This window comes from Marmota flaviventris, chromosome 4 (genome assembly GCF_047511675.1).
Source record: "Marmota flaviventris isolate mMarFla1 chromosome 4, mMarFla1.hap1, whole genome shotgun sequence".
NCBI classification, from domain to species: domain Eukaryota; kingdom Metazoa; phylum Chordata; class Mammalia; order Rodentia; family Sciuridae; genus Marmota; species Marmota flaviventris.
Window position 1 is genome coordinate 30,062,965 of NC_092501.1, and position 17,761 is coordinate 30,080,725.

The 17,761-nt window shown below is 41.9% G+C and overlaps 2 protein-coding genes and 1 pseudogene across 2 annotated transcripts; 1 reads left to right on the plus strand and 2 right to left on the minus strand.

Annotated features, from left to right (window-relative positions):
* Positions 1 to 36: 36 nt before the first annotated feature.
* Exosc1 (exosome component 1) lies at positions 37 to 6,951 on the plus strand. The gene is made up of 8 exons (XM_027930327.1): positions 37 to 85; positions 193 to 308; positions 2,334 to 2,408; positions 3,748 to 3,836; positions 4,498 to 4,531; positions 5,045 to 5,095; positions 5,227 to 5,311; positions 6,532 to 6,951. The coding sequence occupies exons 1-8, from the start codon at positions 55 to 57 to the stop codon at positions 6,636 to 6,638; spliced, it is 588 nt and encodes a 195-aa protein (XP_027786128.1). The 5' UTR covers positions 37 to 54; the 3' UTR covers positions 6,639 to 6,951.
* Positions 1,311 to 1,418, minus strand: LOC114088725 (U6atac minor spliceosomal RNA; annotated as a pseudogene).
* A 2,849-nt stretch (positions 6,952 to 9,800) lies between the features above and the next one.
* Positions 9,801 to 17,761, minus strand: Pgam1 (phosphoglycerate mutase 1). The gene is made up of 4 exons (XM_027930070.2): positions 17,518 to 17,761; positions 12,397 to 12,671; positions 11,682 to 11,862; positions 9,801 to 10,878 (listed from the first exon to the last, which is right to left on the minus strand). Exons 1-4 carry the CDS (start codon positions 17,654 to 17,656, stop codon positions 10,709 to 10,711), a joined length of 765 nt encoding a protein of 254 aa, XP_027785871.1. The 5' UTR covers positions 17,657 to 17,761; the 3' UTR covers positions 9,801 to 10,708.

The window sequence follows — 17,761 nt, forward strand, 5'->3', positions numbered from 1 at the left end:
TGACCAATGAGGAATCGGCTCCGTTTACATCCGGGCTTTACGACAGTGGCAGTCATGGCGCCACCCGTGAGATATTGCATCCCTGGTAAGTGAGGGCCGCCCGTACAGAGCCATGGATAGTGACAAAGTCAGGAATCCTGAACTGCTTCCTGCTTCTGGGAGCCCAAGGCTGATGCAGCGTTTTTTCTGCAGGCGAACGTCTGTGCAATTTGGAGGAGGGCAGCCCTGGCAGCGGCACCTATACCCGGCACGGCTACATCTTTTCTTCGCTTGCGGGCTGCCTGACGAAGAGCAGCGAGAACGGCGCGGTAAAGGAGGCGGCTTCCCTTTTCCTGTCTCTCTTAGGCTGCTTTTGAGTTCTGATTTTTAGACACCGGCGCCGCGGACGCGTCTTTGGTGCCTCACCAGTAAAACGATTCAGCCTCTCGGGGTTTGCCGTCTGTGATGGCCACTGCTGTGCACTTACCAGTTTGGTTTATCTCGCCTCGTTGGGCTGCCGACACTCTGGGACGAGGCTGGAGCGAGGACAGATGCAAACTGAGAGTAGCCCAGCCCAGCAGTGAGCTGAATCCCATCAGAATGTTGCCTACTTTTCCTCCTTATACCCCCACTATTTCCTCCTCACTCACTGCAATCTAGTCTTACTGGCTTATTTCATTATCGCTAACACGCTAAGCGCCTTACTGCCACAGAAATTTTGTATACCTGCCATTTTTCTGGAACACACTCCTCTTCTTCTTAGCTTGTGTATTTCTTACATCTTTCAAAAGCCTCTCTAGTGTCATTTTCTCAAAGAAACCCCCTAGACTCACTGGTTGAGGAAAGGGTTTGTAGGGGCTTGTTTTGTTAAAAATTTACAACAAACTATTCCTTCCCCTGAGCATTTCAGCACTCGGTTTTTTTTTTGGGGGGGGGGGGGCGGGGTGTTTGTTTTTTTGTTTTGTTTTGGTTTTTTGGCACCAGGAATTGAACCCAGGGACACTTAACCCCTGAGCCACATTCCCAGCCCTTTTTTATTTTGAGACAGGGTCTCACTAAGTCGCTCAGGCTAACTTTGAACTTGAGGTCCTCCTGCCTCAGTCTCCCAAGTCACTGGGATTACAGGTGTGAACCACTGAGCCCAGCTACCATTACCCCCTTATGAGAGAAAACATATGGCCCTTCTTCTAACTTTGGCTTATTTCTGTTAGCATAATGTACTCAAGTTTCATCCATATTCCTTCAAACGACATAATTTTATTCTTCTCTATGGCTGAATAAACTTCATTGTGTATATATGCCATAATTTGGCTATTGTGAATTGTGCTGCTAAAAAACAATGGTTAGATGCTGGAAGTAGACTCTATGCGTGTTGTCAGGCCTGAGGGCCTCTTTCATTTTTGTCAAGGAGAGGGCTAACCTCTCCTTTCATACAACACTCAAGCATTTTCATGTGTTAGTCATAGTGCTAACCTCTGAAGATGTAGTAATAAGCCAAATACACTTAGCTTTTTCTGTGGAGGGCCCAGACGCAATTCAAACAAATAAATGTTCAAATGAGTGTCTCATTAACAATTGTGATAATTGCTTTGAAAGAATATTGTACAGCACCATGAGAACATGTAACCAGAGAACCTACTCTTGGTCAGTGAATGGGACATTTAAGTTGAATCACCTAAAGGATTAGAGGATTAAATTAGAGTTGAGTGGGTGAAGAAAATGTAGTTCTAGCTGAAAGAACAGGTTAAACAGAGATTCTACTGAAGTGAGAAGCAGTTTGTAAGTTGGGAAAATTAAAAGAGGTTTAGAGAGTCTTAGTATAGTGGTCAGGGGAGAGATTGATAAAAGATGAAGCTGAAAATATGTTTTACACCAATAGCCAATATCATGCTTAAAGAGAAAACTCTAGACATAATTATATAAAATATAAGAAAACAGTATGGCCGTCATATAACATTTATTTGGAAATTCTGTGCTATGCAATTAATAATTAAAAGAAACAGAGGCATTATTATAACACTTGTTATAACAATGAGTCAAATTATGCATGATTACAGGCAATAGGGTTGTATACCAGGAAATTCCAAGAGAATTTTATAAAATTTATTAGAACTCATCTGGAATGTTTATAAATTCCAAGGTATTTTTCTGTTATAAACCACAAATACCGGGCTGGGGATGTGGCTCAAGCAGTAGCGCGCTCGCCTGGCATGCGTGCGGCCTAGGTTCGGTCCTCAGCACCACATACAAACAAAGATGTTGTGTCCGCCGAAACTAAAAAAATAAATAAATAATAAATATTTTTAAAAAAATAAATAAATAAACCACAAATACCTTTATTGTTCTCTCTGTAGCTTCCTGTGGTGTCTGTGATGAGAGAAACAGAGTCCCAATTACTTCCAGATGTGGGAACTATTGTAACCTGTAAGGTAAGTTGGTCCTAACCTACTGCTTAGGATACCCATCCAATACCGAACTCAGAATAATTCTAGAACTGCATTTTCAGTATGGTAACCACTAGCCACTTGTGGCTATTGAAATTAACAAGTGTTAAAAATTCACTTTGTCAAGCCAGCACGGTGAGACACACCCGTAATCCCAGTGGCTTGGGAGGCTGAGACAGGAGAATCGCAAGTTCAAAGGCAGCCTCTATAAAAGCGAGGCACTTAGCAACTGAGACCCTGTCTTTGAATAAAATACAAAAATAGGGCTGGGGATGTGGCTCAGGGACCTAGTGCCCCTGAATTTAATCCCCGGTACCTCTCCCCCCAAAAAATTCACTTTCTCAATCTCACTGGCCACATTTCAAGCAGTGAAATCAAGCCCAGCAGTCACTTGTGCCTTATGGGCCAGCACATGACATTTTTATCATCACAGAAAGTTTGACTAGACTATACTACTGGACTAGAAATTCTAGGATATTGATCAAGGCAGCCAAATTCAGGCATCCATAGTTCCTTCACTGAGCTGGTTTCTGAGCATGTAGTTTCTATCTCTGTCTGAGAAGTGAGGCATACCAACAGGTGATAATGAGATCTGTTTTTAAAATGTGAAACCAAGACTGTCTGCACAGAAGCAAAAGACTCTTCTCTAGCATTCCTGTTTAAAGACCTTTAGGGATTTTCTTTAGTTGTTGATGGACCTTCATTTTTACTTGTTTATTTGTGGTGCTAAGGATCAAACCCAGTGCCACACTCATGCTAGGCAAGCACTCTACCACTGAGCCACAATCCCAGCCTTGACTTTTAGGGTTTTTGAGAGAAGGTACTGATTAATGTACTAATCTGTAACTGTAACACATAAGTTACCTCTACCCATCCCCACCCTCTGCCAAGTTCACTTGTAGCTTTTGGTTTCTCTATAAATTATTCCAGAAGAAAGTATATGTGTTACTCTGAAAATAACTACAGAGGCAATTATTAGGCAGCAGATAAAACATAGATTTAAATTCTATTCACTATATAAGCCTCTTATAAGATCTGTTAAAGGTCTAGATTTGCTTCTATGCGCTGTTTTAAATTAGACTTGTGGACTTTTAAAATCTGCACCCTATTATCTCACTTGATTTCTGAGTAACCCTATCATATGGCCTCTGTGGCTCTTATTACACAGATGTCACTTAGGTAGTGATAAATAGGAGTTAACTTATTTTAAATTCTACTTAGTAAGGTTGCTTGTACTAAAATCCTGGTAATTATTAATTTATTGCTATGTCCTTAAAGTGATATCTGCTAATCCTCTGATGCTGATCCTTGTTCTATTGCACAGGTCTCTAGCATCAATTCACGCTTTGCCAAAGTGCACATCCTATATGTGGGGTCCACACCACTTAAGAACTCCTTTCGAGGAACTATCAGGTAAGAGGTACCCTTGTCTTCACATGCCCCAGTACCTGGAATAAAATTGGAATATTTAGGAACAATTACAGTTCCTACTCATTTTTCTTTTCTTTGTGCCAATAGTACCCCCCAAAAGAAATATTCTATGAGGAAAATATTAATAAGAGAGGGTTTTAAATTATAGCCAAAAAAAAAAAAAAAAATGTGTGAAGCTAAAGATTAGGAGTATCAGGATGATTCAGACCAAACAAAACAAAAGCATTTTAGAAAGCACCTTTTTTTTCCTTGAATTTAGTATAGATTAAACCCAAAAGTTTTAAGACTGTGGGTGAAATAATGGGATTGTTCTCTTGTGGATTTTTTTCGGAAAGGATGAAAAATTCTTGCAAACCAGATAATGTAACTTGTGAGGATCTTTCCACAATCAGGATTTAATATGGTCTAGGACAGTTTAAGTTCTCCTGAGACAGCAGAGTTCCTTTACCTTCCTGCTGAATCTGATCTGCTTTTCCCAAGCCAGAGGTATCAGTATTGACCTTCTCTGTGGTCCAAGAATGGGAAAATGTTTTGTCCTCTCCATGTGGGCTAAGGCTACCTTCTACCCCATGTCTGTGGGTGGCAGCTGGGTCCCCACAGACGATTCTTACAATTAATCTTTCTGTCAATTCTTTTTTTATAGAAAGGAAGATGTCCGAGCAACTGAAAAAGACAAGGTTGTTGGTTGGTTTGGGTATTTTCCCCCCATGGCTTTAGGGAACTTGATTTTTTTTTTTTTTAATTATTATTCCAATGAATTTCTAAGTCAGAGGAATGTGAAGTTCATGGAAGTTTAATATATTCTGTGCTATGATGTGTGAAATCTATCTTGCTATCCTTTTCCACTACTTTAAGAGTTTTATTCCTTCAATTGATATCAGCATGTCTAGTTTATTCTTTGCATTTAAAGTTGGTTATTTATTCATTGCTCTTCCCTCAGACTTATTTTGGGCCCTTTCAGAGCCAACTATAGTGCTTTTTGTTTAAGTCAGAGTCCTGGTCATGTTATTGAATTCAAATTCTTCCATTCATATTATGATGCTATAGGAGCAATGAAAGGAATTGACCGACAAGTGCTGATGACTTCTACATTCTGGAATTAGAAAGTAAACTAGCTCTACCAGAAGGATGAAATTTCAGGTAAACCTGATCTAGACCTTTCACATAACATTCCTATTCTTTCTTTACAGGTTGAAATTTATAAGAGTTTCCGCCCAGGTGACATTGTTTTGGCCAAAGTGGTATCCTTTATTTCCAGTTGACATGTCTTTTGTCAAAAGAAGAAATGAAAATAGAGGAACAATTAAAGTGACTCCAGGGGAAAGACTTAAAACTAACTCCTCATTTTCCTTCACCAGTATTATGTGACTAGATCTCTTTAGGTGATGCACAGTCCAACTACTTGCTGACCACTGCCGAAAATGAGCTGGGAGTGGTGGTGGCCCACAGTGAATCAGGTGAATTGATCCATGTTTCCATATCCTTACGCTACCCTGGGAGCTGTGGTTTGGGATTAATCCATTGTTTTTTCTGATTTTCCTTGGTTGGTTTGTTTTTGTTTTTGGTACCAGGGATTGAACCCAAGGGCACTCAGCCACTGAATCACATCCCCAGCCCTATTTTGTATTTTTTTTTTTTTTTTTTTTAGAGACAGGGTCTCACTGAGTGGCCTAGCGCCTCACCATTGCTGAGGCTGGCTTTGAACTTGAGATCCTCCTGTCTCAGCCTCCCAAGCCTCTGGAATTACAGGCATGGGCCACCATTCCCAGCATTTTCCTTGTTTTTTCATTATCTTAGAAGCAATATGGGTGTAAATACCATCATGTGATGCAAAATGACATTTTGGTCAACAGTGGACAATATATACTATGGTGGTCCCATAGATTATATCACCTAGGGCTGGGGGTACAGCTCAGTGGTAGAGCTATTACTTACAATGTACAAGGCCCTGGGTCTGATCCCCAGGATTTAAATATATATATAGTGATATTATAGCCATTTTAGTAAATATACTCTTAAGTTATTTGCAGTGAGAAACATGTCCCATCCTTAACACAGGACTGTGCTTACTACTGAGATTAAAATGATTCTTCCTAAGTTTCCTAAGTTGGAGTTTCAATGGCATAATCAGTTAGTGCTTAGTGTGAGGTACTTGCAAGAATGATACTCCCAGCCAGGTGTTGTGGTGCATGCCTGTAATCCCAGCATCTTGGGAGGCTGAGGCAGGAGGATCTCAAGTTCAGGGCCAGCCTCAGCAACTTAGCAAAGCCCTAAGCAACTTGGTGAAGCCCTGTCTCTAAATAAAATATAAAAAAGGGCTGGGGATGTGACTCAGTGGTTAAGCATCCTGAGTTCAATCCCCAGTGCCTCATCCCCTGCAAAAAGAAAAAAAAAAAAAGAATGATATGCCTAAATCTAAGCAAATAGGAAATTAACTTTGTAAGTCAGTGGAACAAAGTTTTTTCTTCTGTAAGAGGTATGGTTCCCTAGGTAACCACTGATAACCCACCCCTATCCTAGTGCTGGGTATGAACCCAGGCTCTTGCACATACTAGGCAAGTACTCTGCACATACTTGGCAAGTAAATGCCAAGCCTAACATTTCATTCTCAAACAAAAGAGGTATCTCAGGAAAATATCTGGGGCCCCAGCTCTAACACTGGCTTTTTCCCCTCTAGGTGTCCAGATGGTTCCCATCAGTTGGTGTGAGATGCAGTGTCCTAAGACCCACACTAAAGAATTCCGGAAAGTGGCTAGAGTTCAGCCTGAATTTTTGCAGACCTAAGATGCTACATTTTACCCCATGGAGGGGGTAAGCTATTTCTAAGAGTATGTGATGAAAATAACTTCAAGATGCCATGGTCTTTATTCAGATACCTGGGGTCAGCCAGTGACCACCTCTAGAAAAATCTGCCAGTAATTTATATAGGTGGAACATTATTTTTGTGAACCTTTTAGTAAATTGGATTCTTGAGGATAAAGCTTCTCTTTGGGGGATATCAACAAACTGTAACTTTGGAGATAACCTGATAGGCCTTTTAAGTATATATTTTTTGCTGTGACAAAGAAAACATTTTTATTAAAAAAATTTTATGGTTTCTGTTGTGAAGGTATCTAAACAGGTGAAGGTATCTAAACAGTTTCAGTTATTAGATTAGGGGTTTGTTTGCCTCAGCACCCATTAACTGACGTGTCAACTGCTTGCTTGCTCTAAACAAAAGCCTGATTGTTGATCTCTTGTATTTTTTGTGTTGTTTTATATGCTTCTGCTTTCTAGGTGCCTAACACTGGGTCAAGCACTTTATACACCTCTCAGTTAGGTACATTATAGAATGTATGTAGTGATCAGGTAGCATGTGAGTGGTTTGGTAAACATACTTATACAGTGGGTATTCCAGAAAATGTTGCTTAAAAAGAAGGACAAAGCATTATCATGCAAGGTAGCCAGGGAAGGATTTGTGTGACATGAGATCAAAAGGAATTAAAGAGCTTGGTATATGAAGTTCTCTAGGCAGAGAGAAGCCCTAGCAAAGTGTAGAAGCAGAAATGATGGCATTAGTTTGAAGATGAGGGAGAGAGATAAGTTAAGCATGAAGAGGCTGCAGAGGACATTGGAAAGAAAGATGAACATGAGATGGTTCTTCTTGGAGATGTTGCTCAAAAGCCCATGACTCCAGTGTGTGCTGACAGTGATGGAGGGTGAGCTTTGGAGACAGCCCACCTAACTTTATGCCCTCTAGTTACTAATCTTCAACAGATTAGGGAGTTTTTTTGGTTTTATTGAAAATTTTGTTGGCGGGAGGCTGGGGTTGTGGCTCAGTGGAAGAGTGCTTGGCTAGCATGTTGGAGGCACTGGGTTCAATCATCAGCACATTAAAAAAAATAAATGAATAAAATATTGTGTTCACCTACAACTAAAAAAAATTAAAGAAAAATTTCTTGAGATAACTGTAGGTCCACATGCAGTTTTCTTGTTTGCTTGGCTGATTTTGTTATTTTGGGCAGTGGTGGGGATGGAGCCCAGGCTTTTGTGTATGCCAAGCACACACTCTACCACTGATCTACTTCCCTAGCATGTGCAAGGCCCTGGGTTCCAATTCTAGCACCAGAACAAAAATAAACATCAGCATATTGACATTGATATTAAGCAAGTTGTTTTTATCTGTTTTCTCATCTGAGTAGTAGTGTCTCATAGGATTACTGAGGAAGAAACACATAGAAGTGTTCAGTACCTGCTAATAGTATTATTATACATCATTTTTATTATACATATCCAATTGCCTTCTATCAAGTACTAAGTACCAGGCCTTATGTTAAAACACTTTGTAGATTGTTTGTTAATAAATACTTTAACTTCAGTGTATTACAGACAGTGCTACAAAGAAAACTTGTAGGAACTGGGGTTGTTGCTCAGTGGTAGTGCTTACCTGGCATGTATGAGGCTCTGGGTTCAATCCTCAGCACCACAAAAAAAAAATTTTCTTTTGTAAAAAAAATTCGTTGTCTACTATTAAAAAAAAAAAAGAAGAAAACTTGTGTAACATTTATACTTGTGCATGCCCATGCACTACTGATTCCTGGAAGTAGAATGCTGGGTCTAAGAATATGCACAAGCCAGGTGCAGTGGTGTGCACACCTGTGATTCCAGCAGCTCAGGAGGTTGAGGCAGGAGGATCATGAGTTCAGAGCCAGCCTCAGCAAAAAGCAAGGTGCTAAGCAACTCAGTGAGACCCCGTCTCTAAATAAAATACAAAAAAGGGCTTGGGATGTGGCTCAGTTGTTGAGTGCCCCCAAGTTCATCCCTGGCACCAAAAATATATATATATATACACACACATATATATGTACCATCTGTGCGTTTGTGTATGTATGTGTATGTGTGTATGTATACACACACACAAAGCTATTCAGGAGGCAGAGGTGGGAGGATCATAAATTTGAGCCTAGCCTGAGCAATACAATGAAATACAACCTTCCAACCAAAAAAAAAAAAAAAAAAAAAACCACACAGAATAAGGTAGTGATTAGATGGCCTTTGGGGGGGGGGGGGGGGACACTAGGGATTGAACCCAAGGTCTTATCCATTCAAGGTAAGCACTCCACCAACTAAGCTATAACCTCCCTAGATGGCCATTTTTCTTTACCCAAACAGTGTAGCCTAACCTGGGCTACCATCTAATGCTTTATTTAAAATCAGGATATATTTGTCTTTCCTGTCAGTACTAAAGATAACTGCAAATGAACAAAGTTTGTTTGCACTCTGAGTAAACTGTACCCCTCTATAATTATTTCCCACATCTCAATTTCTAGCTATAGTATATAGATTTCACAAGAGTAGCAAATATTTTCATGATATAATTTTGCAGGGTGTAGAAGTGGAGGCCAACTGGTGCCAATTTTTTTGTTTATGTGTCACTGTTTCCAAAGAGCATTTGGATCAACTAGTTAATAGAATTCCCTGATCTAATACAAAACAAGTTAATTTTCTCAGCTGTAAGCATATAATATTGTACAAAGCTATGTGCCTCATAGTAGATGAGCTCCTTTTAGGACACTATTCTTTTTTATCTGCATCCCCAGGACCTAGTACTTTACACATAACAAGTATTCAATAAAAATTTTGCAGGTATTCTCATAGTCAACTGAGCAGCTGTGCCCAATGTTAGGAAGGGACCATTGAGTGATAACAAGACCAGGTGTTTTTAAGTTCCACAAGGGATTCTTATGTGTTCAAAATGAGAAGCACTATCTTGTAGCTGGTAGAGGTGTTCCATTATTTTCTTGTCATAAGGCAGGTTTAGTCATGACTTATTAGTGTAGGGTCTGGAGACTTCTAGAAACTCAAATACTATTAGCATGTAATGATTGTTCTAAAACTCCTAATCATACAAAGCTTTGCTGGATGCTAAGATCCCTCAGAAAAGAGGTATAACATCACACAGGAAAATATTGCACATCACTCCTTTATTATACTGATCTGGAAAAAAGATTTTATTACAGTTATGCTAAATGAGTACTGGGCCTTTGTGGCAGGGCCAAGCAACTGGAATAAGACTCAGAAATCAGACACAGTAAAAGACACACTTGGACATGATCAAGAGGCATTTCACTGCCACAAAACAAGGCAGAGGAGAGATTCTCTAAGATACATAGCAAGATACACTCCTGCACCTTATAGGCCAAGGAGCTTATCCCATATTGGTGTGAGGAATGGCTTAGTTTCTGGTGACCACATGTGGGATTAACCACCACTAGAAAAAAACCAGAAGGTTTTTTTTTTTTTAGTATTTATTTATATATATACTTTTTCTTTAGTGAAAGTAAATGTAACAAAAGTTAGGGTTGATCCCAACATTCTGGAGCCAGCTCCTCTGGGGTCAGGGAGTTGTCTTTCTTAATTCACCATGCAGGTTACTTTTGTATTCCACTGGAATGACTAGAGCCCCCTGCTACCCATCTTCCCAGTGACCTGAATACAGAAGAGTACAGAACTGGCTCTTAGAAACACAAACAGGCTCTCTGGCTTCTTCTCATTGGTCATGCCTTGGCACAATTCCTCCCTACCCTTCTCAAGAAAAAAACCAACAACTACAACCTCAACTCTTCTGGATATGAGGAGCCTTCCCTGGGCTTAGATTGAGAACCTGTGCCCCAGAGTTTCTATTCTGATTACAATCTACAAAGGGAGTGGGTGCAGGAGACAAAATGCTAAAATTAAAGTGGGAGCTACTGGTCCCCATCTGCAGCTACAACTTAAGATGCCCACAGATGTGGTCAGTATGGTGATGCAGGAGAGAGGTGCAAAGGAATGGATGGTCAGGGTCTTCCTTGGTACAGTGGTCTGCGATCTTGCCTTTATTTCTTTGCCTTGCCCTGTGCAGCCACGGCTTCCATTGCTTTACGAACGGTCTCTTCATCCCCCAGGAACTGCATGGGCTTGATGGGCTTCAAGTTCTTGTCCAATTCGTAGACAATGGGAATACCAGTTGGCAGATTCAGCTCCATGATGGCCTCTTCAGAGAGACCTGAAAAGAGCCATCCTGATCAGCCACACAAGGTGTGAATCCACATCACCCCTCTAGGTTTACTCTTCATCCCCCAGGTGAGAAAAGACTTTGGTAGGAATTAATGATTAATTGATTAATCTGATCTTTGTAATAGTAATTAGATATTTATAATAGTAGATTGACTCCATAAGGAGTGGCCTCTAGGACTAATTTCTCAAGCCACTAAACTGAAAAGCAAGGAAAAGGAAAAAAGTGTGAGAATGTACACAAGATTCTGGGGTGGGCTACCAACAAACTACAGAAAGGTGCATACTGCAGATATATCCCTACCTAGTAAGATCTAAACCTACAGTGAAGCATGACTATCCACATCCCAAACATCCTATATAGTCCATCCTTCTGTGAAAATTTGGCACTCTGGGCTTCTAGATCCTCAGAAGCTAAACAATGTAAGATGGAGATTTATATGTGAAATTGAGCCAGGCTGAAACTAAAGAACATTTTATCAATAGTTTACATCCTCGTCTAGAGATGGGCATCTCAAACTATCATAAATATTTTTCTGAACCAGGTCTAGAATAGGACCTGAGGTTCTGCATGTATAACAAGTTGTCAGGAGTTCAGCTGCTACTGCTCTGCAAACAAATTTTGAGAAACGGGTGTCTTATACTAACTTATACCACTATAAGTCAACGTAAATTGTCTAAGACTATCAGTATGTTGGCCCTTTCCCAAGGGTCTCCTTTATACTAAATTATGTCCCTAATTCGGGAAGTTCTGCTTTATCCATCCCTGAGGGCCCATCTAAAAAATGCACATACCCTCCAGATGCTTGACAATGCCCCTAAGGCTGTTGCCATGGGCAGCAATCAGAACCCGTTTCCCCTCCTTTATCTGGGGGACTATTTCTTCATTCCAGAAGGGCAGAGCTCTGGCAATGGTGTCCTTCAGACTCTCACAGGAAGGCAGCTGATCTTCAGTAAGGTCTGCATACCTACGATCCTATACAACAACAAAACTTGTTTACCAATTATTACCAGTAGCATTCAATAAATGGCTTTCGGAATGTACAATAATTCTGCCATTCCTCATCTCCTAAGGAGTTAAGGGATGGATGAAGTTCTCTCACCAAGGTTCAGCACATAGCTGCCAGCTTAGGAAAAAGGATCATTATCCTGCCATTCCCTCCCCCACTACTCAATACAAAAGAAATATAACTTAGAAAAGTTATGCAATAAGATTTTTCCTAGTTCATTTTAACTTGTAATTGATTTAGGAAGCTTAAGAATGGGTTTTATAAAATGATAGTAGAGGTACAAATATGGAGATAAAAATTCTTCTGAAATAAATACTAAATTCATATTGTAACCAGCAGTCATTCATTGGTACAGGAAAGACTCCATTAACTATTTTATCATAAATTATAAGCTCAATGGGACCAGGAAGCTACTAATAAAAATTTAAAAATAATAACGATAACGAGGCCGATTCTAACCTCTGGTTCTAGGTGAAGTGATCAAACAGGTTTGCCCATACCTTACTGATATTGCTGTAGAAGGGGTGATCAGGCTCCATTGGAGGCGGTGGGACATCATAGGAGCGCCTCCATATCTTTACCTGGGCCTCGCCATGCTTGGCAGCAGTTTCTGCTTTATTGAGGCCAGTCAGACCCCCATAGTGCCGTTCATTGAGGCGCCAAGTCCTCACCACTGGCAGCCACATCTGGTCAATGGCATCCAGCACTGTCCAGAGGGTTCGGATTGCTCTTTTCTGTACTGAGGTGAAGCAGATGTCAAATTCATAGCCAGCATCTGGAAATTAGAAGTTCCAAGTGCTAAGTTAACCAAGTTCACTCTGAACCATAATTTTTTTTAACACATAAATCTCTTATACAGGTATCCGAGTTAAAATTATTTGGCAAATATTTTATTTTGTATATTTCCATAGTAAATGTGATATCATGTCTTTGAGAAAACAAAATTTGTTTGTTTTTTGGTACCAAGGACTAAATCCGGGGCACTTACCTACTGAGTTACATCCCAAGCCCTATTTTGTATTTTATTTAGAGAGAGGTTTTCACTGAGTTTCTTAGGCCCTCGCTGAGTTGCTGAGGATAAACCGTGATCCTCCTGCCTCAGCTTCCCGAGCTACTGGGATCACAGGCATGCGCCAACAAAATTTGTTGACTTATGTATATATCTCCTAGTAGATCCCTAGTAATGCATCTACCCTAAGGCCTGATGTACTGACAAGTTAACCTGAGGCATGTGCTTGTATGCTAATTTCCAAAATAGTGTTTAAACACTTGGGGAGAGTGGGCTGTGCTGGGGATTGAACCCAGGGCCTGCAACCGAGCTATATCCTTAGCCCATGTGTAAACACATTTTAAGAATTTATTTCTACCAGGCACAGGGATGCATAACATAATCCCAGCTGCTCAGGAGGCTGAGGCAGGAGGATCACAAATTCAAAGCCAGCCTCAGCAACTTAGCAAGGCACTAAGCAACTTAGTGAGACCCTATCTCAAAAAACAGAAAGGACTGGAATGTGGCTTGGTGGTTAAGGACCTCTGGGTTCAATCCCTGGTACCAAAAAAAAACAAAAACAAAACCACCCAACTTAGAATCTCTTCCTAAATAGTAACAGCTTACATTTCCAGAGGGCTTACCATTGGTATGGCACTATGTTTTACTTAAGTCTTCATAACAATCCTATGAGGTTACAATCCTTACAATCCATTTTACCAGATTAGGGAAATAGAGGTGAAGAGATAAGCAAATTATCCAAGATTACAGCCATTATTTGGACAAATAAAACCTAGGCTGCAGGCTGGGCTCGGTGGCGCATGTCTGTAATCCTAGTGATTTGAGAGGCCTCAAGTTCGAGGCCAACCTCAGCAACTTAGTGAGGCCTGAAACAACTTAATGAGACCTGTCTCAAAATAAAAACTAAAAGGGGCTGGGGTTGTAGCGCAGTGGTAGAGTGCTAGCCTAGGATGTGTGAAGCACTGGGTTTGATCCTCAACACCACATAAAAATAAATAAAATAAAGGTATTGTGTCCAACTACAACTAAAAAATAAATATTAAAAAAAAAAACTAAAAGGGCTGGGGATGTAGTGGTAAAGTCCTCTGGGTTCAATCCCTTATTACACAACCACCACCACCACCCCCTGCAAATAAAAACAAACCTAGGCTGAGGGGATTCTGAACCCAACCCCAACTCTTTTCTGTGCTGGAACTGAACCCAGGGCCTCATGCATGCCAGGCAAGCACTCTACCACTGAGCCACATTCCCAGCCCCCAAACCCAACTCTTAACCACCATCTATCTGTAGCTGTCTCCATTTTCCTAACTCCTAAGGATGCTGGTGTTTGTATTAGTTTGAAATATCATTTCTGATACTTATTAGACCTCTAGTTTTGGAAAAATGGGATTTTAAAATCCCCAAAATCAGAACACAGCAAATGCTAAATAAAACTTCAGTTTGTTGCATGAAATTGTATCCTCAGGACAAGGCTGACCAGACTTGGCTATTGTCACCTACTTAACCACCTTTTCCTTTTGGGAATCAGGAAAAGTGTGGAAGTCCTTAATCCATCACTCCTTTTTACCATAGTAAAAAGTGCTAACCTATTCTCTAAGTCTTCTCCCAAAATTAGCAGAAACCATTAAGTTTTCGGTGGACACAACATCTTTTTTTTTATTTTTACGTGGTGCTAAGGATCGAACCCAGCACCGCGCACATGCCAGGCAAGCGCGCTACCACTTGAGCCACATCCCCAGCCCCATCCTCAGCCGTTTTTGAGACAGGATCTCACTAAATTGCCCAGACTAGGCTCCTCTGCCTCAGCCTCCTGAATAGCTGGGATTACAGTAGTCATATAGTACCAGTGGCACCCAGCTATCTGATTCCTTTATAAATTAATCACTCATTTCTCCATACATGTTAGTTATTGTATGTCAGGTTGTAATTAAGAGTTATGTTGGCCCAGCCAATAAGTTACAATGAATCAGTCTTGTTTCATCAAATATTTTCCCTCCCACCTGAATGAGGAGACAACTTTTTCCTTTTGGGAATCAGGAAAACATTCTTGTGCTCCACAACATTACAAGGTCCTCTTCAAATTTTAGCACAGATGGGCACCATGACATAGGCCTGTAAGCCCAGAGGCTCGGGAGGCACGCGGGTTCAAAGCCAGCCTCAGCAAAAGTGAGAAACTAAGCAATTCAGTGAGACCTGTCTTTAAATAAAATACAAAATAGGGCTGGGGATGTGGCTCAGTAGTTGAGTGCCCCCAGAGTTCAATCTCCCGTACCCCCCAGCCCATAAAAAGAGAGCCAATAGGGAATGGAAAGATGAACCATCAGGAAACCCACCATCACCATCACCAAGAGAAAAGACCACAGATATCTTCATTGATCCTCAGGACCAGGCTGAGGAGACTTGGCTACTGTCACCTACTTAGCCACCTCCTCCCTAACCTAAAGGGGAAGAATGACTCCCAACAAAGGCTGAGTCAGTAGGAAGTGAATACCTATAGTGCAAACCTCAGCTCCCATGATGAAAAGCTACAGGCTGTTTAATTGCAATTATTTCCACTTGCAGTGGAGTATCTATCTCACTTTGGATACATGAATAGTCCCTGAGGAGAAAAGTGCTTCCCGCTAGGACTCTTTAAAGAGAATGCTAAAGGATCAGAAGCATAAAGCCTTTTCCTTTGGCTTGCCCATTAAATCAGAGTACAACCAGGGATAGGGTGGATGGTGTAGTGTGGACTCCATTCTCCCCAAGGTACCTCTCCCTTTCTCTACCTTAACGTGGCATGGGGAAACAGTTCTCACTAGATTCCTGCTGAAACCAACTCTTAACCACCATCTCTAGCTATCTCCATTTTCTCCTACTATTAACTGAAGCACAAAGGAATTTAATATATGTATTTAAGATATTTTATATTACTAGATTATTCATAATGATAATCAGTTTTTGCTTTTGGTCTTATTCTAAAATGTAATTATTTGTAATGCACACAACACATTAAAAATTTTTATCTGATTTTTCTGAAATTTAATACTAACAGTATTTTAAAACTGAAATGGGGCTGAGCATGATGGCACAACTGCAATTCCAGTCCCAGGGGGACTGAGGCAGGAGGATCAGGAGTTCAAGTCTGGCCTGGACAAACCAGTGAGATCCTGTCTCAAGAAAAAATTTTAAATAAAATAAAAAATAACAGCTGGGTGTGCGTGAAGCTCAGGAGAGTATCCGTGGGTTCAATCCCCAGTACCATGAAAGAAAGAAGACTGAAATTGGGTTTGTTATTTTACAGATATTGCAAGTTTAACCATTTGATGGTCTTAAAGGACTTTGTCCTGGGCTAAGCATCAGCAAAACACCACAGAACTACACAGTTCTTCCTGCCAGAGAACCAAAGAAAATGGCCTCCTTTACTAGTACTTTTCCTTTAGGGCCTCTCCTAGATGCCAAGGTTAAAACAGGCCATCCCAGAGCATTCATATCTGCCCTCCCAACAGGATTACATTTCTCAGACTTCCAAAGCTTTGTCCCTTTCAAAAGGATGTACAATGGAGGTCAAGAAGCTAGAGAGGGCAACTTGGGGTCAAATATCAGCACCACATCAACCACGCATATAACCCTTTCATATACCAGTTTTGTCCAGAGATTAGAGGGGACCAGGGCAGGATCTGCCTTAGTCATGAGTGAAAGCACTTCAATAAAGGGATTCCTTATTAGAATTCCAAAATCACGGAGATGGGTCAAGCCAGAATAGGCAAGCATTTTCTGGGCCACTTCCACTTTTCTAGGCCTTTGTCCTTGGCCAATAGCCCGCCAGTTCCTCACACCTACCTGTTACTCCACCCAGAAATGGGGCAAGGACCTTGGACTAATAAGCAGATACGACCTTGAACAAATCACCTTTCCAATCCTCACTTTTCCCATCTATAAAAGGGGGACAAGGAGGGATAGGAAAGAAGGGATTTTTATGGAGCTACTTTAGAAACTATCAACTCAAATCCTTCATTCACTCACTCGGTTGCAATTGGATGCGTTTTGGATTCAGTATTTGTGGCAGGTTACTTAACTGCAAAGCAGTCCCCAAGCACGCGGGTTTCTCGGTGTCTTGAAACAGGTTAGGCACCCGTAGCGAGTCTCACTCCGGGGACTGCAGGTAAGAGCCTGCTAGTGGCCTGCCGCTTCGCTACCATCTGCAGCAGTTCCTTAAAAAGGCCGCCCATTGGAAGGCACCAGGCACTTTCCATGAGCCCCACGCCCTGGGAGAACCCTATAATGGCCTACCGACCGCAGGCGGCCCCATCTCCAGGAAAGCCACCCCTGAAGTGTAAATTCTCAGGCTAAAAGGGGAGAAATTGCATCTAGGCGATGTCCCCAACTGCGCAATGGGCTGCGAAGCAACCAGCCACGCGTCCTCCTCCCAGCACGGCCCCTCACACTCCACTGGGTGACCTTGAGCAAGTCGACTCCCCACGCTGTGTCCGCTTCCCCAGCTGCAAATTAAACTGCTGGAGAGAGGCTGCGCAAGCTATCGGCCCTGTTCCGGGGCTCACACTAGGGGTGCCTCCAAGGCCGGGCGCCTGACCCTTTCACACCGCCCCCCACGACCAAGCCCGCTCGGTACCTCGCAGAGCCTGCCCGCCGCGCTTCGCCTCCTCGTGGCCCGCCGGGCTCAGGTCGGCGTCGTACCAGCCGCTGAAGCGATTCTCTAGGTTCCAGGCGCTCTCACCGTGCCGAATCAGCACCAGCTTGTAGGCAGCCATGGCGGCGAGGTAAGGATGCGGCGCCGACTAGAGCTTGCAGAGATTCCGGAGTCAGCCCGCCCCCCCGGCCGCGCCTGCGCGCTCGCAACCCACGCCCGGTTCCCG

Coding starts and splice junctions, on each gene's coding strand:
- Pgam1 (XM_027930070.2), bottom strand. CDS start 17,656: ATGGCTGCCTACAAGCTGGTGCTGATTCGGCACGGTGAGAGCGCCTGG. Junction 11,863..12,396: donor TCTACAGCAATATCAGTAAG/GTATGGGCAAAC, acceptor GTTGTTGTATAG/GATCGTAGGTATGCAGACCT. Junction 10,879..11,681: donor CATTGTCAAGCATCTGGAGG/GTATGTGCATTT, acceptor GGCTCTTTTCAG/GTCTCTCTGAAGAGGCCATC.
- Exosc1 (XM_027930327.1), top strand. CDS start 55: ATGGCGCCACCCGTGAGATATTGCATCCCTG. Junction 5,096..5,226: donor ACATTGTTTTGGCCAAAGTG/GTATCCTTTATT, acceptor TTATGTGACTAG/ATCTCTTTAGGTGATGCACA. Junction 5,312..6,531: donor GGTGGCCCACAGTGAATCAG/GTGAATTGATCC, acceptor TTTCCCCTCTAG/GTGTCCAGATGGTTCCCATC.